Here is a 15,224-nt window from a genome sequence, read left to right as displayed (position 1 = left end):
CCCGCCTCTTTAACGTAGTTCCTCTTTCTTTCACACAAACACACACGCACACACACTTTCTCTCTCTCTGTCTGTTTCACACTCTTTTCTCCGTCTCTTTCACACGTTTTCTCTCTCTATTGAACAGAGTTAGTGAGTTCTGCGGGGCTCTGTCTGCTTGCTACCACTGGCTGTGCCAACTCGCCTCACACCTTTGTCCCCCTGTCACCACGTAGCCTAAGCCATAAAGCTGACAATCTCTCCCATCCACACAGCCTCTTTCTGCCAGTATGAGAGTGAAGCAGCCAGCCAACCACCCCGACTCAGAGAGTATCTGAGAAACATAAGCTTTGGGAAAAAAGCACAAGCTTCTCGATAGAAAAAAGCGTGAGCCATTTCTCTGGTTATGTAACTTTGCTTCATTATAAAAACAAGAACGAAACAAACTTGTAAAGTGAAAGGAGTTTTTTGACACAGCCTTTACTAACGTTATCATATGTGATTATCAAAGTACAAATGGGTCTCTCAGTTCACCCCAAAATGTGCATTTTGTTTTTAATATTCACTCTAATGTCACACTTATGTTTTCATTGCACGAAGCACTTAATTAGATATTTATCCTAATGTTGATATTTTCTCATACAATAGAATTGACTGAGGACCCTGGACAGCTGTTAATGTAACCTGTTTTATGCATTGCTTCACGCAGAAGTCATGCAGGATTGGAATGACACTAGGGTAACCTAACCTAATTTCCATTTTTTCAGTTAACCATCGCTTTTACTCCTTGTTACCATGCTCTCCAGAGAGAACATAAACAGTAGCCCATTCATCATGATACAGTAGGTATATAATTCTTGTTCTATACACAGTCTGCGGCAGCATTACTATTTCATACTAAAGTCCAGAGTGTTTGTCTCGACCCTCTCTAATCTCACATCAATGCACTTCCTCTTCTCTGAAACCATCGGACACCTGCCTGGTCCACCTGCAGAGATTCTCCCGCCCCCTCCTGCTCTGTGCTTTACTGTCAATGAATAAGGAAAACGACTCAGAACTGATATTTAGGGTTTTTTCGGCACAAAATGTAGGTAGTTTATTTTTACCTTAGTAATACAACACTTTTTAATATCTCTGTCTATGTGGCATACACACGCATAAGGCGGCACCACTCATCTAAATAAATGATTGGTTTGCTCGTGACGTCATTACACTGAAGCTACCGCGCTGCCATGTTGGTATGCAAGAATGGTCTTTTAAATGAATAGGAAGTTACCACATATTTATGATAAGCAATAAGCAAATCAGTGTAGAGCCATCTCAGAAACATAGCCAGAATCAGATGTTTTGTCTCAAGCAAAGATTTAGAGAAACTAGTGCATGCCTTCATCACCAGCAGGGTGGATTACTGTAATGGACTCCTTACAGGTCTTCCCAAAAAGACCATCAGACAGCTGCAGCTCATACAGAACGCTGCTGCCAGGATTCTGACCAGAACCAAAAAATCTGAGCATATCACTCCAATCCTCAGGTCCTTACACTGTTTACCATTTACTTTTAGAATCAACTTCAAAGCATTATTAATTGTCTATAAATCACTTAATGGTCTAGGACCTAAATACATCTCAGATATGCTCATTGAATATACACTAATCAGATTTCTCAGATCATCAGGATCAAGTCAGTTAGAGATAACAAGGGTTCACTCAAAACAGGGCGAGTCAGCGTTTAGTCATTACGCCACCCGTAGCTGGAATCTGCTTCCAGAAGACATCAGACATTCACCAACAGTAGCTACTTTTAAATCCAGATAAAAACACACTTGTTTAGCTGTGCATTCACAACCTGAGCACTGTGCTGCTTTACATCAACTGCACTTCTATTTCTAATTTATTTTTATTTGCTCTTATTCTTTTTATATATACAGTCACATTTTTTATCAATTTTATTGCTGTTTTATTGTTTCTTAAAATCTAAAGTTTTTGTGATCATTTGCATTTTAAAGATAAGACTTATTTCTTTCTGTCAATCACTTTATGTAAAGCAATTTGAATTGCACTTGTGTATGAAATGTGCTATATAAATAAACTTGCCTTGCCTTGCCTTGCCTTAGATGTAATATAATATGTATACATGATTTAAGGTTCATAAACGCTGTATTTTCCACAAACCGTGCACGTTTGTATCTCCTCTTAGCTTTGAAAAGCGAGGTGTGCTATGATTGGCCAGTTAACCAGTGCGTTGGTCGAATAATCAAATGTTACACATCTCACCATATTTGGAACATCAGGTTCCAAAGCAATTGTACTGACAGATACACCCATCTTACTTGCATATACATTTGGGCGGTCTTAGTCAAATCATACCACAAACTGACATAGATTTGTGGGGGTGTGGTTACACGAGGCATTTCAGGCAGGTATGGGTGAGCATTTGCTTTTAGATAGAATTCATCTTTTGTTCCGACACTTTTACAATTTTAAATGTCTAATACATGCATAAATACAGGCTATATATGTCATTTAAGTCATTAAGCTTTATTTCTAAACAATTACACAAGTGCTATTGCAACAGTGTGCAATACACACTCACCTTCTATACATTGATTTCTATACGTCGCTCACTATTCTGCCCAAAATAAACATAAACATTGGAACAAACATCTGAAGTAATTTAAACACACATGAACTAAAAACGCCCTGCCGTTGGTTTATCATTCTTGGCACAATCCAGTCATTTATGTAGATCAGTGGGCAGCACGCATAAATTGACAGACAGACTGTTACGGTGAACCTTATTTCAGAGGGATTACCAGGGCATGGCCGGCAGGGGTTGTGTGCAAACTCAATTACTCACACCTAAAAGAGCACCTGAGCACAGAATCAGAGAGATCTGCGAAGATCAAGAGGCCAAGATAATCACTGCTGCAAAGAGGACACTATAACAGATCCATCACAGCAGAACCCAACTCAGAATTTACTATTCAAAATGAATCTATGTCACATTTATTTATTTAGTGTTCCTGTTGCTTGACGACTACATCATTGTGTTAGCAAGCACAAAGGGTTGTGGTTGTGAATTTAGCTGATCCAATGTACAGCCTGAATGCACTTTGATAAAAGCGTCTTCCAAACTGCATAGATGTAAAGGTACTGTATGTATTTGACTTTTGTGTAAGTGCATTCAGGTCCACCCAAAAATGTAAATTCTGTCCCAGAAATGTCAGTTGCTAACATTTTTCCAAATATCTTCCTTCGTGTTCAACAGAACAAAGAAATTTAAACAGGTTAGGAACAACTTGGGGTGGGGTCATTCATGACAAAAAATTGGGGGGGTGGAGTATCCCTTTATTTTGTTTCATTTGAACTGTATGAATTATCTTAGAATCAAACCCATCCATGTTACAAATGCCACACTCTATCTGCTGAGCTGACTAGAAAATAAATACATAAATACAAACCGTTGTTTTCAATAATGGCCAAATGTTCTGAAATGTTCTACTTCAAGTTGCATTTCTAAACTTTTTGTTTAATGTATTTGGACATATAAGATTTGAAGAAAAGACAAAGATTGCGACTGAAAACCCATCAGATGGCTTTATAGACGGAGCACGAGTTAGCAAAGATAAAATCTGATGTTGACGGAGAACAGGCCTCCTGCCAAGCCACATTGATTACGAATTAAATTAGGCTCTTAAACTCTGCGCAAGGAGACATAATCCAATAGAGCAGGCACACCTGACATTTACTGCCCAGAATGAGCTTTTGTTGGTTCCTGCAAGAGCTCATCACAGTCAAACTTGAGAGATGGAAAGGCTGATTTTCAATAAGGTCTTTATCTTTAAATGTCATTCCATCTGCTAGATTAATACAATACAATAAAACTCAATCAATTATAGATATTTGCATTGAAAGACTCGTCTGTTAAGTCTTAAGGCATTGAGAGAGGGAAAATAAATGATACCTAAGTGATGCAAGTATCTGTATTGTATCACTTTATGTAAATAAACACTAGACTAAATATAAAAATAAATCTATCAGTTACAGGGGAAGTCAGCCGAAAAATGAAAATTCTGTCATGAAATAGGCCTTCTCACCATCAAGTCGTCTGACAAGCCTACAAGACATCCGTTCATCTTCACAAGGCAAATTTAGATTTAGCTTTGATGAGGTTCTACAGAATTGCATTGTGTTTGCAAAGATGAAGGGATGTCCTAGGCTTGTCAACGACTTGAGGGGGGAGTAATTCATGGCAGAATTTTACAAAATTTTAACAAAAAATCACATGAAAAGTATGCATATGTTACAAGTTGTATTATACATATATAATAATCTTTATTTTTTATATATATATTGTTATTCTGTTCAGTGTTATTTGTTTGCACCAAGGGTCTGAGAGTAACGCAATTTTAATCCTCCATATGTACAGTATGTACTATAAGTAAGTAAATATTTTTATTTTACTTTACAAGGACGATGTGCCTAACCCAGGCAAACAAAATTTGCAATTTGTTGTCTGTTATCAGCCCACAAAAAAAACGGCACTAACAGCCTTCATCATTCAAGGGAAACAATGACTACGTTTACATGCTTATCAATAATGCGATAATTTTCAAGGACTTTATCCCAATTACAAGTTTACATGGCATGAGAACACCTCTTTCTCCCGTTTACATGGCAGTTTTAATAGTCTGATTGTTTGCTATAATACACAGCACAAATGATGATCTTAGAAACAGATCGGTGTCTGTTACTAGCTATCGCTGTAATATGTGACCCTGGACAACAAAACCAGTCTTAAGTATCACAGGAACATTTTTAGTAATCGCCAAAAATACATTGTAGGGGTTAAAAATAAAGTTTTTTCTTTTTGCCAAAAGTCATTAGGATATTAAGGATCATGTTCCATGAAGATGTTTTATAAATTTCTTACCGTGAATGTATAAAAACTTTCTTTTTGTGAGTGGATGGCCTGCTACAGTGCCTCAGATTAACAACTTCAAAGGTTATTTTCTCAATTATTTACCACCTAATTAACAAATTCTAGATCAATAGAAATCTTATCTCTTTAGCTTTCAGATAAAGTAAAAATCTAAATTTCGAAACATTTACCCTTAAGGCCCGATTCACATTTCGCGTCTAATACCAGGTCGGAAAAGCCAGCGTCACTGCATTCTCCTTTTTTTCCAAAGCGCCTGGACTTTGTGCTCTCCTGGCATCTGTCTTCCCTAAGCAACCATGGGCCACGATAGCCATTGAGAAGAGGAGGTATAAACAAAGGATATATGGATTATATGCACTGAAAATACCTTCCAATAACTCTGATACTAGGTTTAGTTATGCTGTGATCATCTGTGTCTCCATTTTCATTGAGTTTGTCTATATTGGCTGGTTGGTTAATGTTACATGGCATGCGGTGCGCTTTCGCCTTTCTGAAAAATTTAGATTTTTTCATCTCATGCGCCGCCGACGCTCCTGAAAAAAGAGCTTGTAGTGACCGCATCGCCCCCTTTTTCCATGCTGCGAAATGTGAATCGGGCCTAAGACTGGTTTTGTCATGCAGGGTCACATATATTTGTGTCAAATGCCAAACACCGTTATGTGGACGTATGTTATGGTTATTCGGCGCTGTCAAGAATATAGAGATAAGATGGAAATGTCCCCGCAACGGTGATGTATACTGTCATTGCGTTTGCGCCGTTTCTGTATGAAGGTAAGGAGCGGAAACTGCTGACACCAAGTTGTGTTGACGATAAAACTTCAGACTGTCATGTTTACCATGAATTTGGGCTTAAGGTGCTTGACAGAAGCACCTGCGCACCTTGATCAGAGCAGCATAAATACGATTAAGGTGTTTACATGCCTTCATATTGCGATTAAAACCGGCGTACACCACATATGTGACTTCGATTATGCTAACTGCGACTATAAGGTTAATCACATTATTTAAATCTAATGATTGCATTTACATAAGTTAAAGTGTCATCGCGGTATTACCAAAATCGTATTATTATCACGTTATAAGGGTGCATGTTAAAGTGGTCATTGATATAATGCAACATGCTGTAACAATGCACAGCACACAATCACAAGTGAAGTGAGCAACATTTAATGTGCACTAACACTGATGAGATAAGCCACAAACATCTAGAGAGTAAAGAGTGCAGACCCTCATCCTTAACACACACACAAACCTAGAGGAGAGCCAAGAGGACCGCACTCCCGTCGCTATGGAGACAAGGGCACCATGCTCCTAACAATTCTATTTTTGTAGTGTGAGAGATAGAAGCTCCCTGTTTTCCCACTTCTCCTCTCCAGCAACAGCTTCTCATTCTCTCAACAAAATAAGGGAGTGAGGTGGGAAAAGCAGGTCAGCTATTATGTAACCTCACTCCTATATAACCAATTCAGCCTTGCAGTCAATCACGCAGGGAAGGAATACGGTAAGGTAGCAAAATAGGACAATAAACCAGGCAACAATAAGAGAGGTAGTGGCGAATTTTCAGAGAGTCACAAATTCTATATATGCAGATTAAGTTATACATTGTCTACAGTACATGCATCAGTTACAAAAATTTGATTATTTTAATGAACTTGTCTGATGTCCCTATCCCTAAAATTCCAAATGACTTGGATCCCAACATGTTCAGCTCACAGATCCTGTTAATTTCTTTGATATAAGCGTCATCTTCGCCCAATGACTAATTGAATAGATTCAAGCTCATTTACAGGCCTCAGAATGCCACAGGCACTTAGCATCAGTGAGATATAGCACATATTAAATTAGAGCCCTGCCAACCAGCCAGCCGGCTCCATCCCCACTCATAGGCACAGTATAGCTCAGACACTGACTGGGTGACACCACACTTGCCTACAGACTAAATAATTCATGGCAAGATGACTTCAAAAGCTAATGACACGAAATAGTTTTCGGTCATGTTTTACCTAAAAAGATTTTTTCTTGTACTTTGGTGCCGCTTGACATTTTTTAAGTAATATCAAAAAAAAGTATTAAAATATGAAAACTAAAGTCAAGTTATCGAGAATTATGCGATAACATTTTCGTTTATTAATTTAGGTAGACACTTTAATCCAAAGACGAGAGAATTTAAATTTTTGTCTTAGGTAAGTTTACAAGCAGAAATAGAGTTAGTAGCTACAGATAAAAGGGTAGACATACAGTATGAGCAACATAGAAGATTTACATCTATTCCTTGAATTTAACATATCAATTAGGAATAAGCTAGGAAAGGCTGTGTATGTTGCAAATATACTGTATTTGCTACTGAAGGCAAATTTTAGACATGATGGGAAATTTGAAACAGCCTCTTTTTACTCTTTTAAAGTTACAGCGATAGCTCCCCAAAAATTTAAAATATTTTATTGTTTAATCACAATCATGACATTATAGATATTTTGAAAAACGTTTGTATCCAAACAACACCGGCCACCATCGGCTTCCATTATTTGGACACAAAATCAGTGAGACATTTTTCAAAATATCTTCTTATGTGTTCCACAGAAGAAAGCGTCATATACAGGATTTGAATGAGAAGAGATAAGTCAATGATAACAGAATTTTTATTTTGGTGTAAACTATATATATTTTAGGAGACTAATGTATCTTCTAATGGAGCCTAGACTTTACTTTTATTATGTTATTATTGTAAAGGCTAAGATACAATCACGGACATGTAAACAGTATCAGAATGCTGCTGTGTGCATAACAAATAATGATCAGCTATTGAAACTGCTTGATCTGTTAACTGTTAACTTCAGTTGTTTTACTGTTTCTTCTGCTTTTTTCAATTTTGAAACCGATAACGTGGTGCACATGGGGACATAAATCAGAATTGTGGAGCAAGACTCCAGTATACTTACCGAAACCACTGTCCTCCTCTTTGGTGCCATCAATGGTACCATCTGCTTGGAGCTGCAAATGAAAGCCCTGTCGACTGTACAGCTTCGTTACGATCCCCTTTAGCTGTGGCTCTGCAGAGGGCGAGACAGAAGGTGAAGAGAGAGACAGGTTAAAAAGGCATTGCCACACTGACAGTGTTAGAGGCTTTAAAGCTTCTGGCTTAGCAAAGCTCTCCACAGTCTACAGATTTGAGTCTACATTACAAAACAAGAGATCAGATTACAATAGACAAAAATGGAAAAAACATGTGAGAACGGGAGAAAATATGTGACAGCTGCAAGTTTACGCAAAATATGTGCACAGAGCTACATTTCTGTACTTGGGTTTGAGCTGCATTACTGTAACTAAAACGTGCATCTACGGTATAAAACACAGCATCAAAAACAGCGCCCCTCTGCAGATCTGTGGTTAATAAAGCTTAGTGAGTTGGTGGATCCTACCATTACCACTCATTAACTTTCATTTATCATAGGAGATTAAAAAATGTGTGGTTATTGGTTACATCTAATTTAAGTTACAGCATAAGAACACAAAATGTTAGTATCTTACTAGTAAATCAATTTGAAAAATTCAGAATAACCCAAAACAATTCAGTGTGTATAAGCCACTGTGTGGTGCTGTTCAGGTACAGTCTGAGCACTTTTCCACCATCACGTCGAACCGTTCCAAGCACAGTCTGAAACGGTTACAGTTATGTTTCCACGTGAGCCTGTTTCGATACGGCACGATTACAATCTGTTCTCGGCTCGGAATTTTTTTGGTTGTCAAACCGTGCTGAATCGTGCTAATGATTGCGTGCAGAGGCATTATAGCTCAGTCTCTTGCGTAACCAATGCAGCGTGTGAGGCATTTGTGTTTACCTTAAAAAAATGTCCGTTATCAGCCCTGCGGTGGAAAAATAAACCATTTATGTGGTGGCTGGCATGGATCGCTACGGGGTGGACGACTGAGCAACAAGAACGATTCGGCTCGATTGTGGAAAAGCGCTCTTTGTCTGGCTGCATAAGGGTATAAATGTGCAGATAATTTAATTTAAATAAACAAGCAGCATGCAACATTCCAAATGGAAATGTGGATATTTCTGCCACACAAATCATGCGTTTCTCCATGTATTACTGTGTGCACCTACAGACATGAGAATGTAATGAAGTGAGAAACCACAGAAAATCAAACTTACACACTTTAATTTAGGTGTCATGTAAGGGTTGTGTAAGATGCTCTGGGGAGGGAGGCAGAGTGATCCTTGTTCTGAACAAAGTTGATGTATGCTGTGTGCATACAAAGTATGCTGTATGCATATATTACGTGTGTGTGTCATTCAGAAGACCGTAAAATGCATGCTGTACATTTTTCTGCAAAATGTTCCTACTGTACTGTATATGACCCAAACAGTGTGACTAAATCACAAAGGACACTTGCAGATTGTGGATTATATGCAGTCTTAGAACCTGTGCAATCAAGCGATAACCATCTTAGTTTGCTTTCTATTGTCTCTCCATCTCTTTAAGGATTAAACACTGTAGAGTACGAAAGAGGAAATTATCTACACTCTAAAAAAATGGTGCTGTATAGCACTAAAAGTGGTTCTCTGCTCGTAATCATAGGGGAACCAATTTGAGTGCTATATAGCATCATATCTTGGTGCTTCAGTGGTTCTTTATAGGTTCTTTAAGGTGACCGAGGTGCTATATAGCATCGTTTCCGTTTAAAGAACCTGTTAAGACCCTGTATGGCAGACGAACAACTGAAGCACCAAAATACGGTTCTATATAGCACTAAAAGTGGTTCTCCCATGATTACGAGCCAAGAACCAATTGTAGTGCTATATAGCAGTGTAAATGTCACACTATCATCTCTACTGGACACTGACAAAGTTACATTAAAAAAGTTATACAATGTAGTTGTACAGTAAAATATCTGAAGTGGTTCTTTTTAACATGACATTTTGTCAAGCTGAAAGAGCTGTAAAGTTGCCGAATAACTCTGCCTAAATAGGATCTCACAATGTAGTGAGAGAGCTGGATGATTTTCAAAGCCATTCAAAATATACCATCCGGTGCTGTTAAGTACTATAAAAACGATGAATGTTATGAGAAAGTAAAGACTATGACTATGCTGGTTGCAATAATGATGATGAAGATCATGGAGTTATAATGGCCATAGTCTACAGACAAGGTAATAAGAACACAGGTAACGTCAGACCTGGACGTCTTCTCCTTCGTTTCTTGGAGCCGAAAAGCTTGACTCTGGAGAAAACACTGATACGAGTGGGTTTCTCGCATGTTCCTTTGGTCTTATTCGGACTGCTCACGCAGCGGCAGACGTTGGATTTCTCACGCTCCCTCGCCTGTCTCTTCTGCCGAATAAGCGAGCTGGCGATCGCCGCAGCCATTGCCAGTTTGACGGTGCGACACAAGAAAACTTTCAGCGGACACAATTCGTTTGACCACCTCCTCCCCAACAGATTTCTTTATGGAAATATTTGACTTAAGATCACATCCGACTCCTCATGCACAATTCACTGCCATTGTTCATCAGTTAGAGTGATAAATACCCACACAGACTAGTAAAGCAATATAGTTTGAAGAGTCCGTGCACAATTATGTAGGTAATAGTTCGCGCATCTCTTTAACGTTGCGGTTCTTCTTCGCAAGAGAAAGTCCTTAAAGGGGTCTACGTTCAGATTAATCGCGCCTGTCCCTCGATAGTGTCACTATCTGCCCATTTCGACGAATAAAATGCTCCTCCAAACAGCGAACACGCGTTGTGCAGCATCCCACGAAGCAGCCGGTCACAGCACACAGGACAGAGAGCCATGTAAGTCAAACACCTGTTAGCGAGCGCAGGAGTACGCTCCAGCGTGTGCGCGCTTTGTGTGTGGGGGTGTTCGTGAGGGAATTACTGTTTCTAACTAATCTTCTTAATCCATCTGTACTGAAGGTCCCGTCAACTACATCGAGAATGACTCACATTTCTTAATATGATGATATGAAAATAGTCAATTTCGTAAAACTACACATAGAAGAATAAAAACACGCCTTTCAGTTTATTCGAGGCATCCAACTCACGTTGAACGCTTTCTGTCAGTCAGATGGGGGCGGTGGGCGACGGATGATGGGGAACAAAACACGATAACACCTGTGCAATGTGCATGAACTGTCAAGTAGAACTCGATTCTTTACTATTTCCATAACGCGTGAACGTGAGTCGGGAAGGGCGAATCAATATTTAACGAACTGACAAATCAATTGCGCTGCACCTCCTAGAGAGTAACGGAGACGACTACACGCGCATATCTTACAGTATTATGATCAAGATATAAGATGCTGAACAGGCGTATGCATTGTTCAGACTTTGGTTAGACTTATATGAGTAAAATGTGTGCCGTTTCTTGCCCACAACGTAAAGGCTCGCGTGGAAACAACGCGCTTGCGATGTCCTGATTGGACGGATGTGGGTTGCCATGGTAGTGGTTTTCCTGGATGTGGCAAAGACACAACTCTTCTGAATCACTCAAAACAACACGCGTTAATATGCATTGCGCGCACTACGTGCAAACATAATTCTGTGCAGTTAAAAAGTTTAACAATATATTAGCACTAGTCTGAAGAGAAGATAAGCAAACGGCACTCTTACAACGACTTTTTATTTTGTCATAAATCATTTTTTATTTTGTATTACTGTTGTCCTTTTACAAAATGTGGTGCAGTTGTAATAAATTGCGAGTTTGATGCTGTCTTTGAGAATCACTGTTAACTGATTGACTATAGGATGTCCTCAACATCAGAGCCCAAGTGTTTTTTCTGCGTCTCATGAATTATCTTCCTCTTCAATAGCGCCATCTACCGAACAATCAATACTTTTCAAAACGAAATAACAAATCCACTCGACAATTTGGAAACATTCAGACCGGATTACAAATGACATAAAACACAGATGTCACGTAACTGAAGAAAAATAAGGCATATAATGTTAATTAAGAGATCAATTATGAAAAGTACCAGAAATTTGGCCGCCACATGATCCACTGTTGATTTATCTAAATAAGAAATTGTGATTTATTACACATTACAAAATTAATTTCGGTGATTTGAGCAATAAATCACATTTCACTTTAAGAAAGTTTAATGTTATTTAAAATCATATTTTAAGTTTAAAACAACTTATTTATATTCCATCTTTTCTGCAATATCTAATACAAAAATAAATAAATAAAAAAGCATGCCTAGATAAACAAACTTGGCTCTGTACACTGTAGTAGGCTTTGTGAGACATGTTTTATTGCTCTTATGCTTTTTGTTGTCCTAATGTTTGACCCAATCCCTTCCATTGTTTACCCAACTTGTAAGTCGCTTTGGATAAAAGCGTCTGCTAAATGACTAAATGTAAATGTAAAACGAATTAATTACTAATGAGGCAAAGAAATGCAAAGAGGATCGAAAAAACGTTGATTAGAAAACTATAAAGAAAACGGATTGTAATAAGACGGTATGGAGAACTATGCACAGCTTGCAAATGAGCCATGAGTGGTTCAGCACCTCGGACAGCAGCAGCAGTCAGGACCACCGCCCGCCCAAAACAATGCGCTACGAGAAAAGTTTACACTAAAACAAATAAACGAGCAATGCATATGACACATTTTAAGAAAGCGAAAGGATCTAAACTTTGATGGTTTTTAATTATTTCTAAAAACGTGCCCAAAAAGCGATGCCTTACCTGACGTTGATTTTCTAAGAGGAAAAGTCATGTTTAGCCTTTAAAACGTTAAAACGCTGAACGTGAGTGATGATTCAGTGCGAGCAGGAGGATGTTTTCAAAGTTTTCAGCAAAGAAATCCTAATGGAACTGACGAGAGGTCATCAAGGCGGGTCCAGCTGCATTCAGAAATCATTAATGGACATTAGTGACTCGCCATTACGACTTCTAAAGCGGTCATTAAAGATTCATTGGGAAGCTAGCGCTGTTGATCCGGCAAACACTGGGCGTGTGTTCACTAAACTGCAGCGCTCTGGGTCAAAATTGCTGGGAGCAAATCGAACACTACTTCCTACTAGAGCCGAGCTTTCGTTCCTCTCACGTTACAAAAAAAACGGCTGTAAAGTGATCCTTTAATGGGTCGTGTAAACCAGTTATACCAGACCTTCCATTCTCCACTCAGAGACATCATAGCATCCGCACATATTACAGCAAACAGCAGCAGTGCTTTTCACTTTTGTTGTTTTGATAAGCCTTATGGTTTCAACGATGCCATAAGCATTGAAATAATAGATTTAACAGCCAAATAACTACAATGTAGTCCTGAAATTAATGTTGTGACAAAAACAATGTGAACCATTAGCCAGTTTTAAACCAACTAAAGTTCTGCATTTTAACAAGTGTGGGTGAATAAGAAATTAAACCAAGGGTTAGATGGAGTAATTTAATAAATAAAACTTGGCCTTGAATGTCAAGTCAAACAGTGCCCAGAATACATGTAACAATCAATATGTTCATGGCTGCAGTCAAGTATGTTAAATGAGGCAAATCCTTGAAAGTCAGAACAGTGTCTCTGACCTTCCCCCACCTTTATACAGACTGTATATATATATCAAAGGATGCATCAAAATATGGTTATATAATAGAAATAGCGTTATATTTTAAACATTACAAGAGGTTTACTCGGGATGCTTTGCCACAGATTTGAGATAAAGCAGGTAACAAACTCAACAAATCCACATTATGGTCAGATATGGACTCTTGTTAGCTTGTTTGTATATAAAATCGTAAGCAATGGTTTTGCGCTGTGCAATCCAACTTTCTTAATATTTAAATATTTAAGCATCCATTATAAGTGGAAAATATTTACAAATCAATGCTTTAAAAGTTTTAACGTTTTCTAGTTTGTCCACCAGATGGAGCCATAGAGCTATAATAAACCTCTGCAGTCTGTCTTTTGGATCAGGAAAGAATCATCACTTCCATCTACCTTGCATTTTCAAGCTACGATAACTCAATAATAAGATTTTCTGTAACTATCCATTGGAAAACTAACAAACAAACGGAAACTATCCTTTATGAACAATAAATGTAGGCTATATGACAATAAATATATGGCTATAAAATATCAACAGTTCTTCCAAATTGTTCTCATAAATACCGTCTAAGAACATAATGAAGTTTTGTCATTTTACTTCATTTAACAAAAAAAACATAATTTGTCACACGGGGTAATACGTTTGAGGTTAGGAATATAGACAGAAAAGAGCTGATCTAACATCAACCATAAAGTACAGACAAAAGGCATCATGAAAATGATGTCTGATCAGACAGACTAACCAGATTATCTATGGCGGCCAGGAAATGATGGCTAAATGCAATCAGACAATAAGACAGAAGGAAGCCGGTCTATTATTTATCTCACAACAGCTCTGATGAAACTGCAAGACACTGTTTCATAGGAACAATACAACTGTTCAATAAACTGCTGATTTTACCAGATCTGTGCCACTGTCTTCATCTCCAGGTGATACAAAATCCGATAATTGTGTATCTTTTTTTTATTTTACCTCGGGACCAGCTGTATTTGGTGTTTGTTATGGATGTCTGAATTGCAGAAACAACCCATACAAAGCAACCTCATAGACATGAGTTCCATTGCTGTGGGTATGAGCACCTCAACAGGATACAGCTATAACAAAGCATAGGCAATATTACCTTTTCACACATTATGTAGTTATTACGAGGTTTGACATAAAAAGGATAATGAAAAAAAACACTCTTTTAAAAAGGATATCAGCATCATACAGCCTTCTCTTCAAGCAGCACCACAAACAATGACATCATCCCTCCCAGCTGCCAGAAAAGATGTGTGTGAGGTCTATGGCCACACGATGGTGCTGTTGTTTATGGACTTGAGATGCGTGGATAATGGCCTTTTGACCTCTGCATTAAAGACGCTCTTTATGTTTAAGACACAACCTCAGGGAAGGCCAGTATAGTAGAGAAAGTCAGGTAATATTTAAAATCAAATTTTAAATTTTTAGGATTCATGCATTATAATGTTTATGTTTAAAATAGGATCACTGCAGGTCCGTGTGATATAAGATTTCATTCCTAAACTTTAAAGACCTAAATCAACACAGATTAAGATCAAAACTCAAAGAAAAAAAAGAATGTGAATATGAAATATGTATTCATATGGTCCATATGAGCTCACAGCATCGTGCTGATGCTAAAAACAGAAGGACCTTCTGTTGAGAGTTGGCCACTAGCACTGTGGCAGTGGCAGGTGTTGTCATGGCGACAGTGTCTGTATGAGTGAGCGTGTGTGAGGCGGGGGAGGGGGA

At 38.3% G+C, this 15,224-nt stretch overlaps 1 protein-coding gene across 4 annotated transcripts in view; it reads right to left on the bottom strand.

The window, feature by feature from the left end:
• fgf13a (fibroblast growth factor 13a) overlaps positions 1-15,224 on the bottom strand; it is a 96,635-nt gene that overhangs the window by 18,327 nt on the left and 63,084 nt on the right. For 3 of the 4 annotated variants that reach the window (XM_056769625.1, XM_056769628.1, XM_056769626.1), the window contains one exon: positions 7,860-7,970. In XM_056769625.1, the coding sequence (XP_056625603.1) occupies positions 7,860-7,970 (111 nt within the window). Of the gene's footprint in view, positions 1-7,859; positions 7,971-10,101; positions 11,847-15,224 lie in introns of those variants that run through there. The other variant, XM_056769627.1, reaches the window with a different exon arrangement.

Source organism: Triplophysa dalaica, chromosome 16 (assembly GCF_015846415.1).
Source record: "Triplophysa dalaica isolate WHDGS20190420 chromosome 16, ASM1584641v1, whole genome shotgun sequence".
Lineage (NCBI taxonomy): Eukaryota > Metazoa > Chordata > Actinopteri > Cypriniformes > Nemacheilidae > Triplophysa > Triplophysa dalaica.
Note: the sequence above shows the minus strand (reverse complement) of the source record. Positions and strands in the feature narration are given on the sequence as shown.